General features: G+C 36.2%; 3 protein-coding genes across 3 annotated transcripts; 1 reads left to right on the top strand and 2 right to left on the bottom strand.

Moving 5' to 3' along the window:
• Positions 1-8,124: 8,124 nt before the first annotated feature.
• Positions 8,125-8,808, top strand: LOC133814039 (uncharacterized). The gene has a single exon (XM_062247057.1). It carries the CDS (start codon positions 8,125-8,127, stop codon positions 8,806-8,808), a length of 684 nt encoding a protein of 227 aa, XP_062103041.1.
• A 5,177-nt stretch (positions 8,809-13,985) lies between these two features.
• LOC133814040 (protein FAR1-RELATED SEQUENCE 9-like) lies at positions 13,986-16,787 on the bottom strand. Its single transcript, XM_062247058.1, has 6 exons — positions 16,302-16,787; positions 15,974-16,205; positions 14,650-14,759; positions 14,439-14,567; positions 14,272-14,349; positions 13,986-13,997 (listed from the first exon to the last, which is right to left on the bottom strand). The coding sequence occupies exons 1-6, from the start codon at positions 16,785-16,787 to the stop codon at positions 13,986-13,988; spliced, it is 1,047 nt and encodes a 348-aa protein (XP_062103042.1).
• A 206-nt stretch (positions 16,788-16,993) lies between these two features.
• On the bottom strand, positions 16,994-18,034 carry LOC133814041 (protein FAR-RED IMPAIRED RESPONSE 1-like). The gene is made up of 2 exons (XM_062247059.1): positions 17,897-18,034; positions 16,994-17,410 (listed from the first exon to the last, which is right to left on the bottom strand). The coding sequence occupies exons 1-2, from the start codon at positions 18,032-18,034 to the stop codon at positions 16,994-16,996; spliced, it is 555 nt and encodes a 184-aa protein (XP_062103043.1).
• Positions 18,035-27,166: the final 9,132 nt, after the last annotated feature.

Raw genomic sequence — 27,166 nt, forward strand, 5'->3', positions numbered from 1 at the left:
ACGACTCCAAAGACAATGATGCAATTGGAGTTGCCATTGTGTAATTGGTGTTGTGAAGAAGAGACCGTATAATTGAACAAAAATTTAACAATTAAACATTTATGTAAGAATGTGGGAGAGATCGTATAATTGAGTAATTTTTTGGTAAATTATTTATTTATGAAAAAACCCCTAAACAATATCATAAAAATAAATAAAATATGTTTAATACAATGTATGATATAAATGTATTAAAAAAATTAGGACAAAACATTGTCTATAATTTTAGTAAAAACTGGTTCTTTTTTTTTTAATATATAATAGAATGAATTCCAGTTTTATAGTATATATAAATATTTATATCAATAATCTCTATACATATGATATCTAAATACAACATTGACATAAATATATATTTGCATGACTACATGACATATATATAAATTACAATAATATTTTTAAAAAATTAATAATAGAATAGAAAAAGTCACAGTGTAGAGTAATATACATGCATCAACAATTTTTAGTTTCTAACGTAACTTGCAATGTCCTTTGGTGAATTTGATGAAGAAAAAGAGATTCAATCATATTAATGTTATATATGGATTTTAAATTTAAGTTTGTTGCTATTTTTTTTAAAGAAGTTTGTTTCTAGTTAATAGTAGATTATATTATGTTATATGTTTAATATGATATTATTATAATACGTGAAGTTTAAGTTTAATTAAATTTTATTTAAGTTATAAAATGTATGGTTTTATTATTTTTAAATAATTTTCATTGTAAAATATCTCAAAAATATCATATTTTAATTTGTTTAATTATTTATTTATTTAATTTGATTTAAGTTTAAATCATGTTTACAATCTACCGTTAAAACAAAAAAATTTCGTTATCTACATACTTATTATCAAGAAGAGATATAATATAATAGATGAAAAATAAGAGAAGTCATTAAATGTTGGGATATTTGCGGCAATAATGCCTATGTAGTTCATTTTATTGCACTTAAATGCTTATGTAAAAATTTTGGCAGCAATAATGCCTACCGTTACGATTTTAGAGCAGACGTTGGTCCCTGGGCCGTTAGGGGTATATTGTAATGACCCACTACTCTAGACTTTTGGACCATTAACGAAACTATACATACAAATCCTTAATAAAACTGACATTTGCGAAAATACCATAATTTTATTAGGAAACTTATAAAAATAAGAGTTGAACCTTACATAGAATTTAGGTTAGGATATGGGATCTCATTGTTTTAAAAACAAAACAAAACATAATTTTAAATAAAAAGGGATTACATAACAAGTGCGAAAAAATACATGTAAAACCATAAAAAAAACAAGACTACATCCTCGAATCGAACTCTCGACTCCTTGAATCCATTCATCACCGATACACATTCTCCCAAGCATCAACGAATCTTTCCCGCCACTATAGCTATTTTCCTGCACATATAAACAAAAAAAGAATGAGCCTAATGCCCAGCAAGGAAAATCTAACACATAGTTCATATACATAAATTTCATAAGAAACATAAAAACATAACATAACATAACATATATATATCATACACATACTATAATGACCATTATTACTTGGGGTCCCATAGACTAAACAAGTCATATGCCCATGAGATTAGTGGAGTCCTACTAGCTAAGCAGGTCATATGCCCATAATCTATTTGGGGTCTTGTTAGTCAAATGGGTCATATGCCCAAGCCTACAAACATACATATTTCATAACATATTTTATAACATATTTCATAGCATAAAACATAAGATAACATAAGCATATAACATATAGATTCTATCTTATTTTCCTTACCAAAGTTACCGGGATGTGAGGACAGAGTTGGGACTTTTGGAACACTCCTAAAACCATATATAACAGGGTGAGTAGATTTGAAGAAAAAGAAATGAAAGGAATGAAAGGACTAAACCTTTGAGAAACATACTTACCAAAAACTTATGTGCAAGTTCTTAGATTTTCTAACCAAAATAAGAATAAGGTTAGAAGACTGAGTAGAAGACTATGAGAAAGAAAATAACATAATACCAATGAACTAGAGTGTGAAAATACCTTGAAGACTTGTAAGACCAATCTAACCTCAACCGAAATACTATGAACCTTACTTCCCCAAGTGTTTGATAAGCTTATGATTCCCCAACCCAGGTGTTTACACTCTCACACTCACTTAGCACTTGCAGCCTCTGGACTTAGAGCAAAAGATGAATAATGGCTGGGTACTAGGTCCTATTTATAGAGTTTAGGAATGAAAGGATCTTAATTTTACTTGAATAAAAATAATAGCTTTTTAGGTGAAAATAATTTGAATAATCGTTCAGCAGAGGCTGAAGACTCGTTCAAAAAGATGCTGGACTTATCAAGAGGTTGAATGGCTGAATGGAAAACGATTTCAAAATGTTTCAAAATAAGCTGAGAGGGGCGATATATCGCCCCCTGTAGGCGATATATCGCCTGGGCCAGTATGCCCGAGGCTGTCGTGCATCGTTTCGTGTTTTCCGTATCTACGTGCTGCGATATATCGGCATACGCTGATTATTTAAACACGAAATTACACATTTTTAGCTAAGTTTGAATGGAGTAAACAGCCTTGACTAAGCCCTTAAACGTATTCAAAGCTGCTGACTGACCTTAGAGCATTCAAACTTTACCCTTATTAAATTAAATCCTCAAAATACTTAATCCTTAATCATCCATACATAACATGTGCTTAAAATCTTATTGGTTGTTATCTAAACCTTATAGTATAATAAATATTATCCTTAATATCAGTCATATTAATCAAACCTTAGGTTAAAATTAATATTCTTAAACTATAGGTTAAACTTAGAAAATCTATAAGTACTACTATGAGTGTCCAAATAATTCCCGGTCTGAACCAAAAATCCACAGTTACAAAGATAATGCTATAAATATTATAATACTACTATCTAACTAGCTAAGTAAAGTTCTTGGACTCTACATATATTTTGATACACGTGTCACGACCCGATTGGGTTAAATTATTAAAATTTAAAAAGAAAACTCTATTTATTATTCAGGTTTCTAATTTGAAAAAAAAAAAAACTAACCTTGATTAATTAATATAACCAGAAAAACCGATTGTCTAAAACAGAGACCCAAAATCTAAAACAAAAAAAACTCAAAACTCCATTGTAACGCCCTGGATAGCCAAGACTGCTACACTGTGTGTTTATAAAGTGCCAGACTTGCTAATCAAGTCATTAAAGTAAAAGCGTGTACTGAAATAGTAGAGGAACTAGGATTAAAAGTGTTTTGGTCTCAAAAGTACGTTTTCATTACTAAACATTGTTTACGAACATGGGATCCCAAAATTGACAGTTTAAAAGCCATTTACAAAAGTTACAAAGTTTAAATACATTAACAGCCATACTAAAGCAAAATGAGCAGTTAGGTGATCTCTGTCCTGACACACTCCTCGATCATGGTGATCGAACGGCTGGCTATGTACATTTCACTTCGGAGCTCTCCACCTCAGGCCTGGTCCAGCTTGCTCTTGCCTTTACCTGCACCACGTAGCACCCTTGAGCCAAGGCCCAGCAAGAACACACATCAATAATAGAGCATGCACATTTAGCTGTCAAATCAATTTCTCATATAGCATCTCATAAACTCAAGCATATCAATAGTCAAGTATCTCATATACAAAGCATTTCAGCTCATATAACACAATGCTCAGATGATAACCAGGGCTAGCGCTCACAAGCTGCTCCCTCTGTTATCTTTTCGTTTCTGGCTCCCAGTGGCCAATTCGCGTCCCATGCGCTAAATTCATGTACGGTACTCTTAGACTGATTACATGTGTCCCTTGGCATAATACCAACGATGACACAAAACAATTCTCAGGAGCACTTAGTCCCATCACATTCATACATTCGGGTGCAGTGTTCTTACCTTTCAATTCAATAGCTTTAATCCCTCGACACCTTGAGCACGATCCCACTCGAGCCCTAGCGCTCACCTAAACACAATCATGGCCAAAGTCAACATCAACCCTCAAGTTCAAAACCTAGCCCCGGGGCTAATCCCGAGCCCCCGGGATGTCCTAGTTCCACCAAACAAGGTGGTGGAACCAAACCCCAAACCTTAGGTCAAAAACCCTTGCAAAATACCCTAAAATCCCCTTCAGAAGGCAGGGTAGCGCTACAGCGCTCTTGGGAGGGCGCTATAGCGCTACAGACAGAAACCAAATCCCCTCAGCAAGATGGCCTAGCGCTACAGCGCCCAAAGGCTAGCGCTGTAGCGCTAGTCACAGACAGCCCAACACCAAAATTTCCCTTGTGCGATTTTCTCGAGCCAAACTCAACCAAACCTCTGCCAACTCTTACCCAAACTTAAAAACAACCTCATGACCACACTCCACTCATCCCAAGCACCCTAAACCTCTAAACTCCAAGCACATGCAATCACAAACTCAAAATTCACCATAGCCACCTCCAAACTTCAGAACCCAACATAAACCAGCTGAACTTCAGAATTAGAGCTTAGAATTCATACCTTTGATAGAATTTCGGCCACAAGCTAACCCTAGGCTCCCTTGGATTGCTGCTCCTCAGCCCTAAGCCTGAATTCCCTAAAGTTCCATTCAATTCCATTCAATTCCATTCAATTCAATTCAAGTACCACAGCTTAAAAAAACCAGAAACAGAAATGGATGAACTCTAAAATCTTACCTCAAGTATTGGTGAAACCCTGTTAAACCTCTGTCAATTCCTTAGCCTTAGATCAAAGTCCTTGAGGTTTAGTTATCCCAGCTCTCCTCTAAGCTTTACTCCAGAAATTCACAAGAAACAGGTGAAGGAAAGTGTAAACCGACTTAGAGAAGCTCTCTCTGTTTTCCCTCCTTCTTTTCCCTTCTTTTTCAGACCCTTTTGATATTCTATAAATTCCACTATCCTAAAACCTCAGTAATACCCATCCTTAAAAGTCAAATGACCTTTATGCCCTCACAATTAACTCTAATCCTTTAGTCCACTTAAGGGTATTTTAGTCATTTTGCCTAATTTCCGCTACTTCCTCGAATGTCTCTATTATTTCCCGCTTAATTCCCGATACCTAACTAATCACCAATAGCATTCCTCAATGTTACAAAAATCTCCAGCTTATCCACTAAATTCCCATTTACACCCCTGAGCTCACCCCGAGCCGGGTATAAATCCCCACTATGACTTTTACGCTACTTTGCTCACTAGGATCGTCTCGAGCCACAGATCACAGACATATCCACATAATAATGTGGTCTCAACAATTATCACATATATCAAAGCAGTTATGCCCATAATGGCTAAAATTACGATTATGCCCTTTTAACCTAATCTGGGCCTATATGCACACTAACACACATAGTCATGCATCTCAAGTACTCAAGTACTCAAGTAATCATATAACATGCTTAAATCATAATCATGCATCTAAATCATAATAATCACACATAATTCCCATCATGCCCTCCTGGCACACTAACCAAGGCCCTTAAGCCTTATTAGTGAATTTGGGTCGTTACATCCATACCTAGAAAAATCATCTTTCCCCCCACGATCGAAGAGACGACGACAACCGGAGGAGAGGACGACGACACTATTGCAATACAATGCCGACCATTCGACAACCGGGGGAACAACCACCCGACTACGGTGAGTTCTTTTCTGTTGATTGGGTTTCATTTCTCAAAGTCTTCATGCAGTTATTTTTGGGGGAGAATGATAATGATGCTCTATATAGAGCACTTTGGGCGGGGAAGGGTGTCGATTTTAAAAAATTTTGGGGGTGAGAATATTGTTGATTTATGGTAGGTGGTATTATTAAATTTGGGTAAAAATGTTGTTGGGAAGCATGTGCATACAATTGATAGAGTGGGGTCCATTGAAATATATACTTTGTTTATTGAAATGAATCTTTGTTGTTGTGGTTCATGGTTCAATCGTGTGGTACACTATGTTGCTCTTCAAGTGTGTGAACTATATTGTGTTTCGGTTTGTGTGTGTGTGAAGTGTTGACATTGCATTTTTTATTTCTATTGACAGGTGGTCATACTAACATCTTCACTATTGCAATACACCATGGGGGAAGCTGGTTTACTCCATTCGGCAATAGAAGATATGAGGGAGGTAAAGTTGATTATGTTGATTGGGTGGATACTGATTACTTCACTAGGATGGAATTGGATGGAATGGCCTTGGACTTAGGACATAAACTTCCAGTGGGTTTTATGTACAAACCAATAGGAAAGGTGCTTAATATGGGCTTCATGGTGGTAAGGATAAGGAGATCCTAAGAATTGTAGAGGATATTGAGAGGAATCGGGCTACAAAGATTGACATATTTCTTGTTTTTCCTGAAACAGTTCTACCTTTAGATTGGAAGGAAGATTCAGAAGCTGTTAAACATGTCCCTGCTAACATTTTACCTCCTCTGAAAAGATGTATTATAGAGGAATTACCAGATGATTGTGATGTCCCTATAGATGTTGTTGGTATCCCTGTTGATGCAACCATTGATGGGGAACAAGAAGAGTTTGATGCTAATCAATATTCTAAGGAATTTCATGATGCTGCCTTTGATGAACCTGATAAAGAGAAATATGAAGAAGAGTTTGACTACATGGATGATGAAAGTGATATGGAAGACCAAATACCAGAGGTGGTTGTGCTTTTAGATTCAGATGATGATATTGGTGATGTGAGGGAGGATACAGTTGAGGAGAACCAAGACCTGGTTCAAAGTGACAGAAATAGGAAAGGAAAGCAAGCTGATGTGAGGGAAAATACATCTGAGGATAGCCAAGACAAAGTTCAAGCTAATGTGAGGGAAAATATAGCTGAGAAGAGCCAAGACAAAGTTCAGCGTGACAGAAAAGGGAAAGGAAATCAAAGTGATGAAGATTTCATATTGGAGGAGGAAGAGTTTGAGCAAGATGTTGAAGCTGAGATAGAGAAGGGTACACAGCCAGACCCTAGGAAGTGGTGGCGATCAGTTTCAGATTTTTGTACTCAAAATCTTGATGATGGAGACTCAGATGGTATATGTTCTGAGGAGGAGTTACACGAATTGAAGTCAGATGATGAGTTTAATGCTGGTAAAAATTCCAAAGAATTCAACCTGAAAACCAAAATGCAAAACTTCCAATTTGTTCTTGGCATGGAATTTGCCACTGTTACAATTTTAAGGAATGCAATAAGGGAGTACTTTATTGAAGGTGATCGAGAATATGTATTTATTGCCAATGATTCAAATAGAGTTAGAGTTAAGTGCAAGGGTGCAAACTGTGAGTGAATGTTGTTTGCTTCAATAGTTAACAAGATAGATGGCAAAACAATGAGGGTCAAAACACTTGTTGACAAGCATAGTTATGGCATTGTTTTGGACAATAAAAAGCTGACCTTAACTTGGCTTGCAAAGCACTTTTTGGAGCAATTTAGGCTAAATCCGAGTATGGAATAAAATGTATTTAGGGAGATAACTGCAAAGACCAAGTACTCACGTGTGTCTAGCTGGACATTTTACAGGGCCAAGACAAAAGCAAGGAAGATGTTGGATGGGTCTGTCAAGGAACAATACGTCATTCTTGATGACTACTGTAAGAGGTTGTTGGCTACCAATCCTGGCTCTACTGTGAAGTTGAAAACTGATTTGGTTAATGGGAGAAGGCAATTTCAGCGTATTTATATTTGTCTTAAGGCATGTAGAGATGGCTGGTTGGGGGGTTGTAGACCTCTAATTGGTCTTGATGGCTGCTTTTTAAAAGGATATTGTAAGGGCATTTTATTGGCTGCAGTAGGCATTGACGGTAATAACTCCATGTTTCACATTGCCTACTGTGTTGCTGAAAAGGAAAACACTGAGGTTTGGACTTGGTTCTTGGAGCTATTGAAGGCTGATATTGGGAGTTTGAGTCCCACCAAGGTGACAATGATGAGTGATCGTCAAAAAGGATTAGAAAATGCAGTGGGAGCCATCTTTAGTGGGTGTGAGGTGAGGTTTTGTGTTAGACATCTTCATGCTAACTTTAAAAAGGAATATCCTGGACTTTTACTTAAGCAACTTTTGTGGGCAGCAGCTAATACTACAACACAAGCTGAGTTTGCTTGAGCAATGCAAGAAGTCAAGAATGTCTCGGATGGTGCTTACAATTGGCTGGCAGGGAAGAACCCCACAGAATGGACTAAGTCACATATTTCAGAGTACCCAAAATGTGACATTTTGGTGAATAATTTGTGTGAGAGTTTTAATGCAGCCATACTTGATGCTCGCGACAAGCCAATTATAACTTTACTAAAGAAAATTAGATTTTGGTTGATGTCTCGATTTTATAACAAAAAAGCTGAGTTGGAGAAGATGACTCAACCTGTGGGGAAGAGAATTTTGAAGATAATTGAGAAGCAAAAAGAGGTTGCAAAGCATTGTCTGGTTACTAGGTCTGACAAGTTTCAGTTTCAGGTTCAATGCAGCAATGGTAGTGCCTTGGTTGTCGATTTGGAATTCAGAACTTGTACATGTAGGAGGTTTCAACTATCTGGGCTTCCTTGTGGCCATGCACTAGCTACTATCTGGTTCATGGGAGGTAATGTCTTTGATTATGTCCACGGATTCTATAAAAAAGAATCATTGCAAAAAGCATATGAACAGAGTGTGCATCCTATGCCTAGTCCAGATATGTGGCCTCAGGCAGGACTCAACCCAATTGATCCACCACCTGAGACGAAGCTGCCTGGAAGACCTAAGAAAGCTAGGAGAAGGGAGACAGATGAACCTCCACCTACTTTAAAGAAAGCTTGAAGAACTGGACAAGTTAAAACATGCAGCAATTGTCTGAAAATAGGCCACAGGAGAGAAACATGCAAATCTGCTAAGGTGGTTGAGGTATAAACTTTATGCTTTCTTCTCAGTCCAGATAATTTTTATCATTGATTAGTTGATTTATCATTGTTTTGTGAATTTGGAGCTAAATATTTGTTTGTTCAACCTATTTTAGAATCGTGTGGTCAAAAAGCGAGGTCGTCCACCACTGCAGAACCCAACTGAATCCACACTTTTAAGGAAGGAAAAAAGACTGAAACAACATGCTAAAGGAGGAACTAGTGGTGCAACCAATGCTCAACCTGATACTGTCTGACTGAAAGGAGTTTCATCTTTTGATTTTATTTTGAACTAGTGGTTGAATCTTGTATTTTGGTGTCTGTTATGTTGACCATTTTAGAGTCATGTATTTTGGTGTCTGTTTTTTGAGTCATGACAGGGTCATGCTGGCCATGATATTGGTCATGTACAAATCAGATACATTTGGCTTTTTAGGCCTATATTTTTGTACCTATCTCTTATGGTAATGAATGTAACTAGTTGTTGATCATATTTATTTCACAAAATACATAAACTAGAATACTGAATTCAAAATAGACCAAGATAGATTACATTGATTTGGGGTTTCATTTTACAACAAAATTCATTACAAATCAATGCCTAGGGTGCAATAGCTTTGTCATTGTCAATACTGCACATGAAGATTACCCAAAAATAAACTAACAATACCAACAATTTCTACTTTGATTTTGTAGCCCAAATAACCACAACCAATAGAATTACAGCAAAATACATAGTATTCAAAAAGTAGTAACACTGCATTCGACCTCCATCATTTACTCTACCCCTGCTTTCAGCACAACTTTCACAGCTTTCTCTTCCAACATTTTGAAGGTTGTGAGATTGTGTCTCAAATCCATTTGAAGAACCACTGCATTGCCGATGACTTCCAATGTCAGTTGTCGTACTTAGGGATGTGATTTCAGTTTCAAGGCCACCAATTTTTCTTAGTAGTCCAGGGATGACCATCTTTGCTCGATGGCACATTGGAGGGTCTATCCATTCAAAGAAATTACACCCACCATGAATCTGAAATCACCAAAACATACAAAATTTCTAGTAAACACCCATAACCATTTATTCAATGAATTAGATTACAAAAACAAATGGAGATCTTACCCGATACTTGTTGCATGTTCTGAATCTTCGCCCAGGATTTTTGTTTGTCCAAGCCGTTCTTTCTACCACTGGCATTGGTAGTCGACAATGGCAATTTTTTCCATTCTCCATTAACCCGATGCAAAAGATGCCCTAACCCCAATTCGAAGGAATTACAAGTTTTCTTCTACTGGGTTCACGTGCTATACTGTCGGGGGTGGATCGTCTGGGTGTGGTCGGGGGGAAAGCTTCATCTTCATCGTTTTTCTGGGTATGGAGCTTTGAGTTTTTTTTGTTTTAGATTAGTTTTAGAACTTGGTTTTAGACAAACGGTTTTTTTAGTCATATTAATTAATCACAGTTAGTTTTCTTTTTTTGTTTTTAATTAAAAACCATAACCATTAATTGTTTTTGTTATAAATTTTACTAATTTAACCCAATCGGGTCGTGACACGTGTATCAAATATACCCCTAACGGCCCAGGGACCAACGTCTGCTCTAAAATTGTAACGGTAGGCATTATTGCCGCAAATTTTTTTACATAAGCATTTAAGTGCAATAAAATGAACTGCATAGGCATTATTGCCGCAAATATCCCTTAAATGTATAATTATCAATGGGGTATATAAATGTAATAAAGTTAAAATTTTATGACTATATAATTTGTGAAAATAGATATTCTTTTAAAAAAAGGACACATGGCTCTAGATTAGAGAGAGTGCAAAAGAGAGTGTATTATAGAATCTCTTTAGCTCTCTTCTTTTTTTTTTTTAAGGAGAGGAAGAAGGTTTAATTGTAGCAATCATCTATCTTCAATTTTGTCCATTGCGTTGCGTTCTCAAGTATATAGGTCAACTATTTAGATTTATGATATTATGATAGTGTGAATCACATAGCACTGAATTTTTAGGTACTACTACATACATATTTTACACATAGTATTTTTTTTACTTTAGACTATTGAAAGATTTATTTTCTTCTTTATTTTATGATTCATAATGGATTACATATTTAAAGTCCAACAATCCAACATCACGTTACTGCATTTGCTTCCTTTCTAACACTCATTCATATATACATATGATAAATACAATGTCCATGCTTTGTAGACACACACATATATATATATATTTATGTATATATATTTGGTTCAAGAGTTATTGCCTATAATTGGGATTTTTCTTTTGGTTTCATAATATTTCAATAGGTCAGACAACGTGTAAAGAAATTTTATTAATTTAAATAAAACTACAATTTTATTAAATTTGAATGTTATAATTATTTTTTGAATTAATTATATAATAATATCAAGAAAATTCCTTATTCATTCACGATAATATAATCTTGTATTAGTATAAGAGAATTAAGATCATATATAATATATAATGAATAAAATAGTCAATAACATATTAAAGTAAGGAATTTTTAATGAATAGTTACTATTGTGGTTTACTAAGTATACGAGATATGAGTGAACTAGATTCAGATTACTAATATGGATGGACATCTTAGTGAATGTGTTATATATAATAAAGATTATATATGACAGGACCGATGAGAATTAATTATCTTTATAAATTTGTTGTTTGATATAAAGATTTAATTCTTATCATAATAGATAATCATTTGTATATTAGTCTAAATCATGAACTCTTATTTGTATTTATTAGATCATTTGATTAACTCGTTAATGTTTCTTAGTATAACGAGGCTAATGACTTTTATTTTGGAAATTCAATATCATGAATGGATGGGAACATGAATTACAATAATGAAATCCATACTTTCCTAACGGATCAAATATTGGTTCTCTTAAGGGTTAATTCTTGAATTGGATAGTTATTGAACTAAAATCTATAATTTTATTATATATTAATTATTTGTTAGTGAATTAATGGTACTTAAGGATCAAGAGGTAATTAGATGGGTAAACTGTAATTTTGACCAGTTCTAATTAACGAACTAATAAATGGATGATAGAACTACATTTATTGATTATAGCAATAGACTACAAGAGAAAACTCTGTAAATATAATTCTATAAATACTTAGAGTGCAATTCTATATTTATAGTGGAGTAATCATGAAATTAATAAATAAGATTATTGAATTAATGAATTTGATTAATAATCTAGTTTGTTGGAGCTTCGTGTAATAGGTTCATAGTCCCTAGATCACATTTGTCCTACACTATCAAGGGTAAAGATGTCAAAAGAAAGATTTGTAGAGAGAAAAACTTAATTGCAAATGAATTAATTTTTCGAGGTAAGGAAATAATTATTTGATAGTTATGGGAAATTGATTAATTAGTTATTTAACTATATAGTTTTTATTTTGAAAACTATAGGTTAAAATAAATGTTAACCATGTTTGGATTAATATGAAGAGAGATATTACTAAATATCTTATTTAGAATAAGATATTTATTTATTTAAAACTGACATTTTAAGATAAATTTAATTTTGAATTAATTGATATTTATTTTGGGGTAAATATATTGATATTGATTAAACAAACAAATGAAAAAATTAGGGAGGGATAACCCTAATGGTATGGTCGACACACTCACTATGCAGTGAGTGTGGCGCCATACAGGATATCCCTAGGATTTGAATTTTGAATTTCAAAATTATTTATTTAATCAATTATTTAATTATTCCTTTTAAATAGGTTATAACTGTTAAGTTTTATTTTAGTTTAATTTTAATAAAATAAATATTAATTAATTAAGTTAATTATTTTTTATAAAACTGAAAGAGCAATACTTTCAGGGATAATTTTTTATGCAATTAAAAATTGACTCTCAAACTCTCTCTTAGACAAGAAGCGACAATTTTCCTAAACCTAAAAACTATTCAATTCATCAACTCTCTAATCAAACCTCTCTAGATATCATGTGTTTAGTACATCTAGAGAGTCCTAAATCAACATTTTGAATCCTAAGTGCTCACACACGTACTTGTGTGTTTGAGGATTGGTGAATGATCAAGACGTGAGCTTTCAAAATTTGGATAGGAAGATCGTTGATTTAATACAAAAATATTCGAGGACACTTGATAGACTACAAGAGGTAATCTCTAATATGTTTGTATGTGATTTAATATATGTATATGTGTAAGATCTTGGCTGCTATTAATATTTATAAAAGGGCCCACTCGATGCATAACTCTCATTTATTCTCTTAATACCAACAATATATGCATCAATTTTCCATGTACAAATTGGATAGATATTGGGTTTCAATGTACAAATTGGATGAACATTGGGCTTTGAAACCTTGAAACCATATTTAGGCCAAAAGTCTTTTTTGATCTTTTTTGTTCTTTCACTTTTGTCACAAATCTATTTGTGCTTTGCAGAAATGCATCTTTCCTTTCGGACAAATTTTGTGGCTATCAAAACACACAACTCCTATTCTTTAATTTTCTCTAGAAAAAATGGGGCGTTTAAACTCCTATTCATCTCATCTAAAGGAACCAAATTTTCTGTCCCACTTACATGTCCCAATTCATGTCCCAACCACTTATATATGGACAACTCAATTAAAATGCCACATATACATTTAACAGATTTTTTATTAACTCATATACTTTTAACACCACCGTTAGTGCAGGAGGACTTTTTTGCAATTAATGACCTCTTTTCTGCAGTCCCATACGAAAAAAATAAAAAATTATTTGCAATCTCTTCTAAATGCCACATTCTCTCTCCTGTCTCTTCCCAAATTTCTCTGCTAGTTTTCTCCACTTTCATATTTATATATAATATATATATATATATTACAATATATATATATCAAATAAAATTCATTCAATAAAAGAAAATAGTACTATGAACCAACAAAAATTTATTATACTGAAAATTTTAAACGTGGACTAAAATTTTACCAAATCAAAGGGGAGGAGCCTCAAACAAAGGAAAGTTCCAACAAGGACAACAAACACAAAATAAAGAATCACCATAGATAACTTTAAAAAAAATCATCATAGATTTTAATAATCAACTGCCAAACTAACAAAAACATAGAAAAATTTATATTAAAACAAAAAACTCTTTATGTTTGGCCAAGATCACAAAGAGTTTATAATATAAAGTCTCAAACCATATATCAAAATGCAAAACGTTCATTATCACTGTGGTGATTTTTGAAAATAATTGCCAATAAATCTTTGAAATGTAGTAGGAGTTGATATAGCTTGCAAAAAAGAAAAGTTACAGTAAATATCATCATATTTAATAAAATTATGTCTGCAAACAATATATGGATACATACACAATTAATTACCTGTTGCAATAGTTCAGTCATACTTGTATTCTCATTTAGATCTTCATAACCATCATAATTATGAGTATATGGTGGAATCTGAAATTAAGATTTTAAATACATTATTATAGAAAATAAGTTTGATAAATAAAGCATAGAATAAATGATAGATGTGACAATATAAATACTTCTTTCTGATGAAAGGAAGCTATATTTGCTGATGAAGATGACATATTCTCTTGAAAATAATTAGAAGACAAAAACGGTATTCCACTTCCATTATTGATTTGATCATTTGCTTTTTGTTCATGAAAATCCTATAGCACATCAAAATACGGTTAGAAGAAAGACTATGAAAACAATTATAAATGATAATATTTAAAACTAAGTTCACATTACCTGTTGTGATGGAGAATCTTCCTTAACCATCTTTTTCTTATTTTTGGGTCTCTCAAGTGCACCTTTAATTCTTCTAGATCCACCATGAGCTTTTCTTTTAGTCTTAAACCCTTTAATTTGATCACTTATTCCATTATTGTTCTTGTTATCCCCAAAAATTGGAGATCAATGACGTGGCAATAAAGGTGACAAGTGGCAGTGCATGGTCAGTAAAAGATAGATTAATAGTCAATAAATACAATAACTCCACAGAGTTGTGATAAAGTGACCCGGTAGACTGGTGAAGAGTTTGGACTGCTTGAAAGATGTCATAACCAAGCTAAGTGCATCTTAGGAGATCCCAAGGGTGTGGACCGAGGAGACCCCAAGGGGGTGGTCCTAGGAGAGCTAAGGAGAGTGCATCCTAGGAGATCCCAAGGGTGTGGTCCGAGGAGACCCCAAGGGGGTGGTCCTAGGAAAGCTAAGGAGAGTGCATCCTAGGAGAACTAAGGAGAGTGCATCCTAGGAGATCCCAAGGATGTAGTCTGAGGAGAGCCCAAGGGACTTTGGTCTGAGGAGAACCAAGAGAGTGGTCCTAGGAGACCCCAAGGATGTGGTCCGAAGAGAGACCAAGAATTTGGTCTTTACGCATATGTCCAACCAGTGCATGGTTGTCCAAATAAAGAAATGGCATGCTAGAGGAGAGTGTCATGTTAGAGGAGAGAAGTGCATGTCCAGCACTTGCATGTCCTACCAGCAAGTGTATGTCCGACCAGCATGTGTATGATCGACCAGAGTGGAGGTGAGGTGGATCAACTAGCTAGAGGAGGACTAAGTCAAGATTCCCAGAAACAACTTCAACAAGATATGCGGGAATCTCTCATTCTTCCCACAAATTGGGGGTTTTGTTACATTTTGAATGTTTTTTGTAATTTAAATGTAATAAATATAATAAAATATCCCGATTCTAGGGGATATCAGATGTATGACCCTAAGCCTATATATAGAGGGCTTATGGGATTAGAGAGGGCATTCTGCTTCTTCTTTCTAGAAATGTGGGTCTGAGTATTCTAGAGAGAGAAAGTGCTGGTATTTGAAAGGATTCTTGTATTTTTGCAATCTGTATTGAAGAAACTCAGTTGGCTCAGTCCATCTGATCTTGAGTACAGATCTATAATCACAACTCTAAGTGGATTAGGCTATTACCGACTGATCGGGGCTGAACCACTATAAAAATCTTGTGTGTTATTTACTTTTCTTGATAAAACTATCTGTGTCGTTTAAATTCTCTTGAAGGTTTATCGTTTTTGACGTTCTCACGTCGTTGGCTAAAAACACAGTCAACAGTTCTTGTTTTCAATATCATTATGTCTGGTAGTAGAAGTTGAAATCTCTTTCCCTTGAGCTCTATCATTTGCATCCAAATCTATAAAAATCTTACTAAACGCGAAAACAACAATTTTGTATGCTTTCTCATCTTCAGCGGCTTTTGTTGCTAGCTGAGTTTGCATTCTACAAACTTCTTTGTAACGTTTTTTCATTTTTGCTTTTGCATCTTCAACAGACACACTCTTGCTCTGCATAATTGAAGAAATTCCAGTTTTTGAATGCATTGTCCATCTTTTTAAAATATATTGAGAAGGAATTTTTGTGACATTCCTATATGAATATACCTTCAAAATATGTGCACATAAAATTCCTACAAAATCAAATTTCTTACAACCACATGTCACTGTATCATTAGAAGAATCATATGTAACAATATGCTCATAAACCTTTCCATGAGGGGTCACTGTATCTGACACTGTTCCATGCTCACTTTTAATGTTCATAGCACAATCATAAGCCTTGCAAAATTCTTTCTCAAACATTCTGAATACATCTGGAGTGTAAACAATTGATGTATGCTTCAAAAATTCTATTGGCAAAGACAATGACAATGAAGTTTGAGTTGCTTTAAAATCAGCCTTCAACTCATCATATCGACGATCCTCAACTAATCTTTGAAAATGCTGAAAAAATCTTGGTATTTCATGCTTGTAGCTAACATAATTCTTAATTACATTATTCATACTTTCACTCCGCTGAGTAGTTGTCATGTCTGCACAAAATGTCTCTCTTCCATATACCAATGCCCATTTTTCCTTCAAATTGAACATTTTTTTAGCCACTTATTGTCTCCAAGATCATATTTCTCAAGCATACTATTCCAAGCTTCAATAAAAACATCCTTCTCATCATAATCATAAATACAACTACTAAAATCCTTTGTGAATTCTCTAAAATTTTGAAAAACCCCACTAAGATTTTTTGCAGCATTCTAATATATGTGCCAAATGCATAAACGGTGAGTTGTTTCTGGCCATTAAGACTCTAAAGGTTTTTCCTTTGCTGCGTCTTGGTCAGTAAGAATAGTCTTTGGCTTTTTTCCTAACATTGTTTTAGCAAAAGTGTCAAATAACCAAGCAAAAGTTTCAGTAGTTTCATCGTATAATAGTGCAGCTCCAAAGATAATAGTTTGCTTGTGATGATTCACCCCAAGAAACATTGTGAACGGTCGACACTCGTTATTTTTTTCGTAAGTTGTGTCAAAGGAAACAACATCACCGAAATAGAAATAATCTGTCATCATTCTTCCATCTGCCCAAAAGATATTGGTTATCATGTCATCTTCATCAGCTTGCATGGCACTAACAAAAGCAGGGTCTTCTAATTGCATACTTTGAAGATATTCAAGTATACCACCAGTATCTCCTACTCTCATTTGAATTGTTCGTTTACTCTGCAAATAATTTCGACAATCAACAATTGTATATCCAAGGTTCTCGCACCCACCAACTCGCCTAGCCATTAAATCATAACTTGCCTTAGGAGTAATTCCTGAGATGTTAGCTAAATCAATTTTGGCAGCTTGGGCTACAGTCAATCTTCTTTGAGATCTATGTAAATGACTTTTGCTAGGACTTAATGTCACATGTGTATGTTCCATAACAAAATCGACCACACGATATTTACTATTTTGACGAGAATTGATTTTCATTCTTGCCAAACAACCAAATCTCGTTTCAGCACGATGAGATTTCACTATAACATCTCATTTATCTTTTTCTCGATGACCTTCACATGAGCAACAAAATATTCTATCTATTATCCGTCCATCTAAAAAATCTTTATGCATTTTACTCCTTCTAATACTAAAACCTATCTTATACGTATATGCATTATAAAAATTATAAGCTTCCTCTTCAGTATTAAACTCCATACCAACCTTTGGTATTGCCTCTTCATCAATTTTAGAATGAAGAGATTTTATATCAACATTTGAAGACAATATCCCATCTTCACTTTCAAAATCTATTTTTTGACGTGAATGTAAATCATTCTCCACCAAATTAGTATTGTCCATCCTCTTCAATAAAAAGACAATAAATTTTATAAATTCATGTAACAAATAAAATATTAGACACTATTTTGATAATTGATAATTTTATTAGAATACACTACATGACTTAACATATATATATAAAAGATCAAAAAGGTTTATACAAAAATCTGATCACAATTTTAATTTATAAAATTTAGCCATCAACTCAATATATAATAATTTTTCAAACATATCTCTCAATTTCAAATATTCATATATAAGTCTATATTGATGTAAAGATTTACCCTTTAATAAAGAATTTTAATAGTATTTAAAAGAAATATAATATGGTTCTTAGCATATGAGTCAAGATTGATTTTTTTTTTATATATATATATATATAATAAATAAATCAAATAGAACAAAATCATAGAGATATATATATATATATTACTAACCTTTCACAGTAGGACCATATATGTAGAATTTTGTGAGTGCAGAGAATTTGCTTTTCATAAGGGACTGTAAGGCAGAGGAATCTTATAGTTTTTATTGATCAAATTAAAAAGAGAAGCTTAATAAGACTAACAGTAATAAAAAAAGGAAACTGGAATTTGAAAGTGTTTTTTTAAATAATAAAAATATTAATAAAGAGAATTAATTGCAAAGAAGCTATCCTGCACTAAAGGTGGTGTTAAAAGTATATGAGTTAATAAAAAATCTGTTAAATGTATATGTGGCATTTTAATTGAGTTGTCCACATATAAGTGGTTGTGACATGAATTGGGACATGTAAGTGGGACAGAAAATTTGGTTCCTCATCTAAAGCGTTTATACGAATCCCTTGTAATAATTCTTTAATTTGTTCTTTTGAAGGAGACAAGAATGTGAAGAGGGAATTGTAGAACTTCATTGTGATCTCATTGTCACTTGTACACCATTCATTATCATCATTGAAAACACATATCATATATACAATTAATAGTTATTTCTTTTCCATAAATAAAAAGTTTTATACCCAGCTCATCTTAACATATCCTCTTATATGATGTAGAGATTGTTATACATGAGTGAGGGGAATACTAAATTATTATTTAATGTGATATTTAGTCGAGGGGTTGCTCAAAATTGGTCTTAGTACATAGTCTTCTTAATTTAACAATTAAATGATAAAGAAAACGGGTGATGGAGACCCACAAATGATTTGATATATATGTATATATATATTTATTTATTTTGAAGGAGTATATATATTTATATTTATGTTCATAAAAACTATAAGATATTAACTTGTGTAATATTTAGGTATAAATATTGCATATCAATCATTATTGAAAAGGAAAAAAAGAAAAAACGGTCTGAGGTTGCATTCAAGGAGAAAGGCAATCAAAAATTGAATAATGGCTAAAGAAAAATCTAGAAATAAATGGAAGGTGTAGCTACCGATTTAATAGGTCTAAAGTGCAATTTACTTCTGGTAGGGCATTCCATATTGAATCATATTAATTGCTCCTATTAATTAATCTTCCCCCTTATTTTAATTTATGTATGGTTTTTGTACAAAGTTTACTTCTATGCAATGGTGAAAAGGAAAAAGAAATAGAACTGGAAGAATAATTACTTACATGTTTTAAATACCTTGTCTTCAAAATGAGAGAAGAGTTTGATCACAACTGATGGAGTAGGAATGGTTAAAAGTTAGAAGGGCTCTTGTTTTACGTACATAAGATTCAAGACTCTATAGTGAACCCTAGTAATGTTCAGTATCAGGGGTGAACATTTAGCTTGAAAACTCTGAAAACCTGCCAAACTCGCCCGATCCGAACCCGCAAAACCCGAAATTTCAAAAACTTGTTCAAATTTGGGTGAAATTCGACTCGTCCAACTAAAATTAGGTTCGGGTTCAAGTTTGAATGTTTCTAAAATTCGGATTCGGGTTTAACCTTGAAACTCAAATATATATAATTTGTATATTAATAATGACAAAACACACATATATAAACCTATTTTCCTAACTGTAATGCCTGCAAAATCCCTAATAAGGTTTAGGACCTTGATTAGGAGGTCGGGGGGGACATTATTGATTTATTATGCTATTAAATAATTATATGCATGTTTATGTGAATTATATTACAATATGATGATAAATGCATGCATATGAGTCCATTTTTAATTATAAATGCATTTTGGTAATTTGGCCCGTTGATGGCATAATTGTGTATTTTCATGCATGTGGGTGAATTATGAATAATACCACATTATATGTGGATTTGTTCGAGTCATTCGGCATGAGATGATCTTTGAATGCAAGTTATTGGTCTGGTCATAACGAGATTAGTTTCGGGGCTCAGGATGAGTCTAAGGGTAATTTGGTGATTAGAGCATTGCCGAGAATTAAAGGGCAATGTGATATGATTTTTTAGCATTTAAGAATGTTGAGAATAACATGAATTGGTTGGTGTTAATTATGATTAACGAGATAGGTGGGAAATGACGGTTTTGCCCTTGGTGGCCTTAAGAGGATTGTAAACGACCTAAGGGTATTTTAGACTTTTCACCATAAGGGATATATATTACCCATTAGATGGTTGTGGAAGTTAATCAAAACAGAGCATTTCCTCCTTCTTCAACCGATCATCATTTCCTCTCCATTTCTCTTTGGATTTTGAAGCTTCTTTTGAGGAACCAAGCCAGGGAACCAAGCTTTGCTAATCTAGGGTTGTGTTCCACCATTGAAGAGGGTGTTAAGTTAAGATTGTGGTGAGTTTCTGGCCATTAAAACCTTAGTTCTTGCTCTGTTTTCTCATTGCATTTTAGTTGGGTTTTTGGTTTGAAAGTTGAGTTTCAATGGGAGTTTTTGGCAAGGGTTACTTGAGTTATGATGCCTAGGACATATGTAGATGGTTTTTGGGTTCATTCGGGAGATAAAATGAGGTTTGGAAGCTTTTGGTTCAAGTTGGAAATGGTGGAGTCGAAGGGGGAAAGAACCAGGGAATTTATGCCTGGTTGTAGCGCTACAGCGCCCACAAGGGGCGCTACAATGCTAGCCAGGAGGGTTCTGATCTGTCTTGAGTGTTTTTAAGGGTTTTTGGCTCAAGGTTTCAATTCCTAAGGTTCAGAATCAAATCTACTCACCGTTTCGGTACAATTCGGGGTCCTAGGAGTGAGGTTTAGGTCAAGACCCTTTTATGGTTGTCTTTCCTTAATGGAGGTTGTATTTGGTTATGACTAGGTGATCGCTAAGGAATTAAAGGATCGATCGCTCTCAAGGGTCGTTCAATTGTTATTTCTTGCTCGAACCAGAGGTAAGAAAACTGCACCCAGTATGTGATGCATGTGATGCATGAGAAACATGTGGTTAGGGCAAGCCATGAATGTTGAATATGAGATTAATCAGAGCTTGAGTCTCTGTGTTTATGCATGATCCTAATTATGCTAGAAATGGTTAAGTAAGCATGTTGAATGCCCTACATTTGGATATTTGACATATGATATGTTAGGAAAAATAATATTGCCTCAATGGAATTGGTAAGATACTATTACAACTCTAGACAATATATTACAAATAAATATTGATTGATTAAAAAGTGTTACAACTCTATGACAAAAGATACATGTAAATATAAAGAAAGAGGTAGAAGATGATAGAAATAGAAAATACAACTCTAAGACAAAATATACAAATAAACTAGAAGTAGTATAATGAAAAGATATAGATGAGATTACAACTCTAAAACAAAAGATACATGTAAAAGAGTGAATAATAGAAGAAAAGAAAAGCAATAGAATAAAAGAACAAGAATAAGAACAATGAACAAAGAACTCTCACTCACACAACCAAAGTGAAGAGTATTGGGGATCACCAACTTGAACAAGGTTTGAAACCTTTGTCCAAAAGCTTATTTCCCCCTAACTCAAGCACTAAGGGATCTCTCACAGATTTTGGAAATGCTTTCTGGAATAATCAAGCCTCAAGGTGTTTCTAGCCAAGTGCTCTAGTGGATAGAAATGGTGTGTCTTACAAGTGAGCATTAGCCTCCTATTTATAGAGTTCTGAGACACCCTTTGAATTTCAAATTCCACCAACCCCCATGGCTGTTACCAATGATTAATTGGATGTTTTATGGAATTAAAATAGAGATTTGGGAGTTACTTGGCTGTTGGAAACGTTCAAAGTTGGATAAAAACCGAAGTTGGAAAATGCTGTCAGCCGCTCAGGCCGCGGCCTGAAAAACACGAGTCGCGGCCTACGGTGTGTTTTAGCCTATTTTCGCCTCTTAGGCCGCGGCTTGAAAAACATAGGCAGCGGCCTAAGTCGTTTTTCAGCAACCAATTTTTCAGCTTTTTTCCAAAACGTTCCAATTTATTCCCACTTGATTTTGTAACTTCCATACACAATATGAGAGTTAAAATCACATCTCTATCAGCCATTTCTTATATGGCTTTAAGAAATTCATCTCAATATTGTGTAACAACAAATCTACACAATAATGGGTGATATTTAGGAGTTACAAATTTGTGATGAATTTGTAACACCAAATATGTTACATGTTTGGATATTTCACATATATCCAAATAATGTAACTCTCTATTATATGTTACAATATGTGACACTCTATGTCACATTTATTTAATCTAAAACATTATATTATAAAATAATATAATGTTACATTATATTATAAAATAATATAACATGATATATGCTTGGAAGCATTGCTTACTTGTTCGTGGCACTGACTTACTAGTCAGAATCGACAATGGTGTCAGAACTGACTGTGAAGCTGTGACTTACTAGTCAAGTTCGATAGTAGTACTGAGCACTAGTCGTGTGTTATTGACCTATGAGTCAGGAGCGGCATAAGCGTCATGAACGCAGAGCCGAAAAGATTAGATCTAATCAACATCTGCATTGAATGACTCATCATGAGCATTAATGCCGAAGTGACCTTATGTTCGACGAAAACTATAAGCGCTTGTCTAGTTTATGGCTAGTTACTCAGAGCCAGGGCCAGAAGGCCCAGGTGACTGTATCGTCACAAGGCTAAGGGTACGAAACCCACACTAGTGACTCCTTAGTCACTCATCTAGGGGTGCAGATCCCATGTTAGTGACTTGCTCATCAGTCACTCAACTAAGGGTGCAGATCCCATGTTAGTGACTTACTCATCAGTCACTAATCTAAGGGTGCAGATCCCATTTAATTAGGGCTGTAAGCCCCAGCATGGTTATCGGAACCTCAAGTGTAAATCACTCATCTGTTTAGGATTGACTTGATAGTCATCCATACAGGGGGGGCAGGGCCCACAACCATCATTATTTGAACTTATTTGCATGTGTGATTAAGGCTATTATTGCTAGGAATGCACAATATGATTTGAGGACATGTTATTACTATTCATGAGTATATTGAGTTTTCTTGCTGGGCTTCGGCTCACGGGTGCTATGTAGTGTAGGTAAAGGCAAAAGAAAGCTGGACCATCCTTGAGTTGGAGAGCTTAGGTGACGATGTGTACATATGCAGCTGCTCGACCACTACAGCCGAGGGTTGAAAGAGGAACTAGGGTTTGCCGTTTAGGTCGGCTGGTTGTAAATAGTTTGTTGTAATTAACCTTTAAATTATATTTTTGGGATCCTAATGTATACAATAGACGTTCTAGTGAAATGTTATATCTTAACCAAATTTTTTAACCCTAAATCGCTAATCATACTTAGTTACACGATTATGGCCAAATGACTCGATTAGCAAGTTTAGCACTGTTTAAAATTCACACGGTAACGGTCCCTGGAGTTTAGGGCATTATACTAACCCTACCATCATTTTCTCTCAGCCGTCATTATAACACCCTACTTCCTTAGAGGCATTACTAAGTGAGTTTTAAACGTGCAAGTAACTTGCTAATCGAGGCTTTTGGTTAAAAGTGTAGCTAAACTGTAATAAAAGTCATATAATTTGAAAATGTAATCATTCATTGAAAGTATAAAGCATTATACATTTGGGATCAAAAAATTACTATTTAGAAATATTTACAGCTCAAAAATATGATTAAAGTTGACTAAACGACAAAATCTAGATTGAGACACAACATCTCCCAAAAATACCCCTGGTCGTGGCAGCCAGGCAGGCCGAACATGTACACGTCGCTTCACGCTCTCCGTACTCATGGTTGGTCGACCTTTCCCTTGCCCTTACCTGCACCATAGAGCACCTGTGAGCCAAAGCCCAGCAAGAAAACTAAACACAAACAATCAACATAAGCATAACTATCATTCAACATACAATAAGGCAGCCAACAGCTAAACACATAGCGGCCATGTCGTCCCAAGCGCTTTACCAAGCCCTGGGTTCGCGATCTACACCGTGAGGATGTCTCAAGCATCCGAGGAGGGTCTCACCCTGGCGACTTGCACTCAGCGTGCTCAACACCTCTCCCAGCCCTTGCTGTAGTCGGCCTTGCACTCCACGTGCTTAATGCCGTTCCCGGCCCCTTGCCGTACTCGACTTCCTGCCATTCTCGGCCTTCGTCGTTCATTCACAAATATGCAACACACAACATATATTTAGCAAATACTTAAACACATATAAACATAAACAATAGGGCTACACCCTGCAACACAATCACATAGGGTTGTGCCCTGCAATACAAACTATAGGGCCATGCCCTACTCTATGGGTACAACAGTTTTCTTACCTGTGTCCCAAGCTTCCCAAGCACCGATATCCCGAGCACAGTCCTCTAGTCCGAGCCTCGCTGAAAACCTAGTCACAACGCATTGAAAAAAAGCTATCCATCAAGCTATAATCCATTAAATTACATGAAATATAATTCTAGTCTCCGGGACCTTGAATTCTATCAATCTAGGTGATAAAATCCATCTCGAGCCTTCAATTTTGAGTTCCCAAGCCAAAAAACTCCTTGGGGTCCAAAAACCCTCCTAAGAGCCTGTACGCCCTAGTTTTCCCACGGGCTGATTAGCAGGTCGAGCCTCGGACTAATCAAGGTTAGTCTGTAAACTTCCCCAGGTCGGAGATCCTGTTTTCCAGGTCGTACCCCCTTAGCTCGAGGTATCCTCAAGAACTCGCCAAGGCTGCCCAAGACTGGGGGAAGGAATCCTTGAGGCCGAAGGTCGGGTCAGGGAAGCAGCTCGTGGTACGAGCTGCTTCTCATAGATCTCTGACCCTTTGTAAAGTCAGCACACGCAAGATAAACGTGCCTATATCTGGCATCACGTGTCCGATATCTCCCTGAATTCTCGGACACGCAGCAGGAACGTGCGTGTTCAGACACCCACGACTGGGTTGGGCCGTGCGGCCCATTATCTCCTTATCTATTGATTTGACCATACTTATGTGTCAGGTTTAGGAATTAATCATGAGTGTCACAGAGTTGATATGACAAATAATAAGGTCACGGGATGACCTCCTTACCAACTTCCAGGTGCCTTCTCCTATAAATATGGAGACCCTGGGAGTTGATAAGGGTTGGAAAAAATAGTCTCAGAAGAGATATACACTTTGTAACCAAAAATCCAGAATATATCAATAATATTGACTAGTGGAGTAGAAGGATTTTAACCTTTGAACCACTTAAAAACGTGTCTTGAGTCACCTAGTTCATTCTCTAAGATTTCATCTGTGACGATTCTACTTTCAGCACTAATCCTTTTCTCTTCTTCTCTTAATTACCTGTTGGCGAAGAACTGCGTCAACAGTTTGGTGCTTTCATTGAGAGCAAGTTCAATTAGTGATACCACAAACACCCAACTATGGTGACCACTCGATCCAGGCATGGCAACGAAACAGAGCAGCAGGAGGGGCAGGAGGCCCACCATATTGCCATCCCTGATGAACAAATTCCTGAAGTCCAACAGAGGTCAGGAAAGCAGCCGGCGGGCCAAGATGACACTGGTAGCTCAGCACCCCGGCCACCTAATCCGAACCCGTGTTATTATACTGCGGTGGAGATGGAGAATGCTCAACTGAGGAGCCAGTTAGCAACAGCCGGTCGGAAAATCCAGGATATCCTGGCCCGACTACCCCCTCTCACAACCAACGTTAACGTTGGAGAGAGGCAAGATGAGGCTCCTAAGTCTCACCGGGGTAATCGGCCCAGGCATAGCCGGTCGGGTAGGCTTCATGCAGCCAACTCCACCCCTTCATCACACCATCAAGAGGCAAACTTCAGGGAAATGCCTGGGGTCGGACAACAGCAATACAACCGTTCGGTTAGGACGTCAACTCCTAGTTCTCAACCTTCCTCGAGAACGCTCAGGAGAGCTCGAGGAAACTCTCGAAGGAGATCTGGGGTGGGCCAGCAGCGTCAGCCCGTCCCAGAAGACCGTCCTGCGTCTCGTCCAGCTCGCCCAGGGCGGGACCAGCAAGCTGGCAGGGCCGAAAGGCCCCCACCAAATTTGATCCGTCCGGACGGAATTAGGATCGCCTCCCCAGTAAGGCATCCTCCCTCTCCAATCAGATACCCGACTCCTCGGCCCTTCCGAGACATCCCGGCTTACGGAAGTAGTAGGAGAGACCCACCATCAGCGGGACCTCCCCGGCATAGCAGGGCGCCTAAAGAAAGCTCAGGTCCTCACCACCAAAGGCGGACTCCAAGCCTATCTGGCAGGAGTCATTGGACCGGCAGCCGCCGAAGTGATCTCTCCGGAGGAGACCTGCGTCAGCGACTGAGTTCGGCACAGAGCCACCAAACCACCTAGGGAGGCGACCTTCGAGATCGCCTCAACTCTCACAGAGAGGACAGGGCTAGGGATGGTAGTCAGGCCCGCTCGGCGGGAGTCCGATCCGAAGTACGTAACGGAGGGAATGTCCCGAATAACCTATCTCAAGATAGGAGGGGCAACAACCCACCTAATATGTACAATGGGTCCGGAGCTGTGGAACAGCCCCGGAATAACCCGGGATCTCAGGACCAAACCCTCGAGCGCCTAACTCAGATGGAGGAACTGATGAGGAAGCTCCTAACAGAAAAAGAAAAAGACGAATATGATTCGGGTGACGAAATGGAACTCTTCGCCCCCAATATAGCAGCGACGGCATACCCATCTGGTTTCCGTATGCCCCACTTGTCAAACTTCAACGGGGACGGGGACCCGTCGGACCATTTGGGGATGTTCAACACCCTAATGATGGCCCATAACATTGGCCCGGAGCTGCGTTTC

This window comes from Humulus lupulus, chromosome 2, assembly GCF_963169125.1.
Source record: "Humulus lupulus chromosome 2, drHumLupu1.1, whole genome shotgun sequence".
NCBI classification, from domain to species: Eukaryota; Viridiplantae; Streptophyta; class Magnoliopsida; order Rosales; family Cannabaceae; genus Humulus; species Humulus lupulus.

Excerpts from the sequence above, each read along its gene's own strand:
- LOC133814039 (XM_062247057.1), top strand. The coding sequence starts at position 8,125 with ATGCAAGAAGTCAAGAATGTCTCGGATGGTGCTTACAATTGGCTGGCA.
- LOC133814040 (XM_062247058.1), bottom strand. The coding sequence starts at position 16,787 with ATGTTCAATTTGAAGGAAAAATGGGCATTGGTATATGGAAGAGAGACA. Across the intron at positions 16,206-16,301 it reads TATGTGCACATATTTTGAAG|AGCAAGAGTGTGTCTGTTGA; the intron begins GTATATTCATAT and ends TCAATTATGCAG. Across the intron at positions 14,568-14,649 it reads AAGATTCTCCATCACAACAG|GATTTTCATGAACAAAAAGC; the intron begins GTAATGTGAACT and ends GATGTGCTATAG.
- LOC133814041 (XM_062247059.1), bottom strand. The coding sequence starts at position 18,034 with ATGGACAATACTAATTTGGTGGAGAATGATTTACATTCACGTCAAAAA. Across the intron at positions 17,411-17,896 it reads ATGAAGAGGCAATACCAAAG|AGTAAACGAACAATTCAAAT; the intron begins GTTGGTATGGAG and ends AATTATTTGCAG.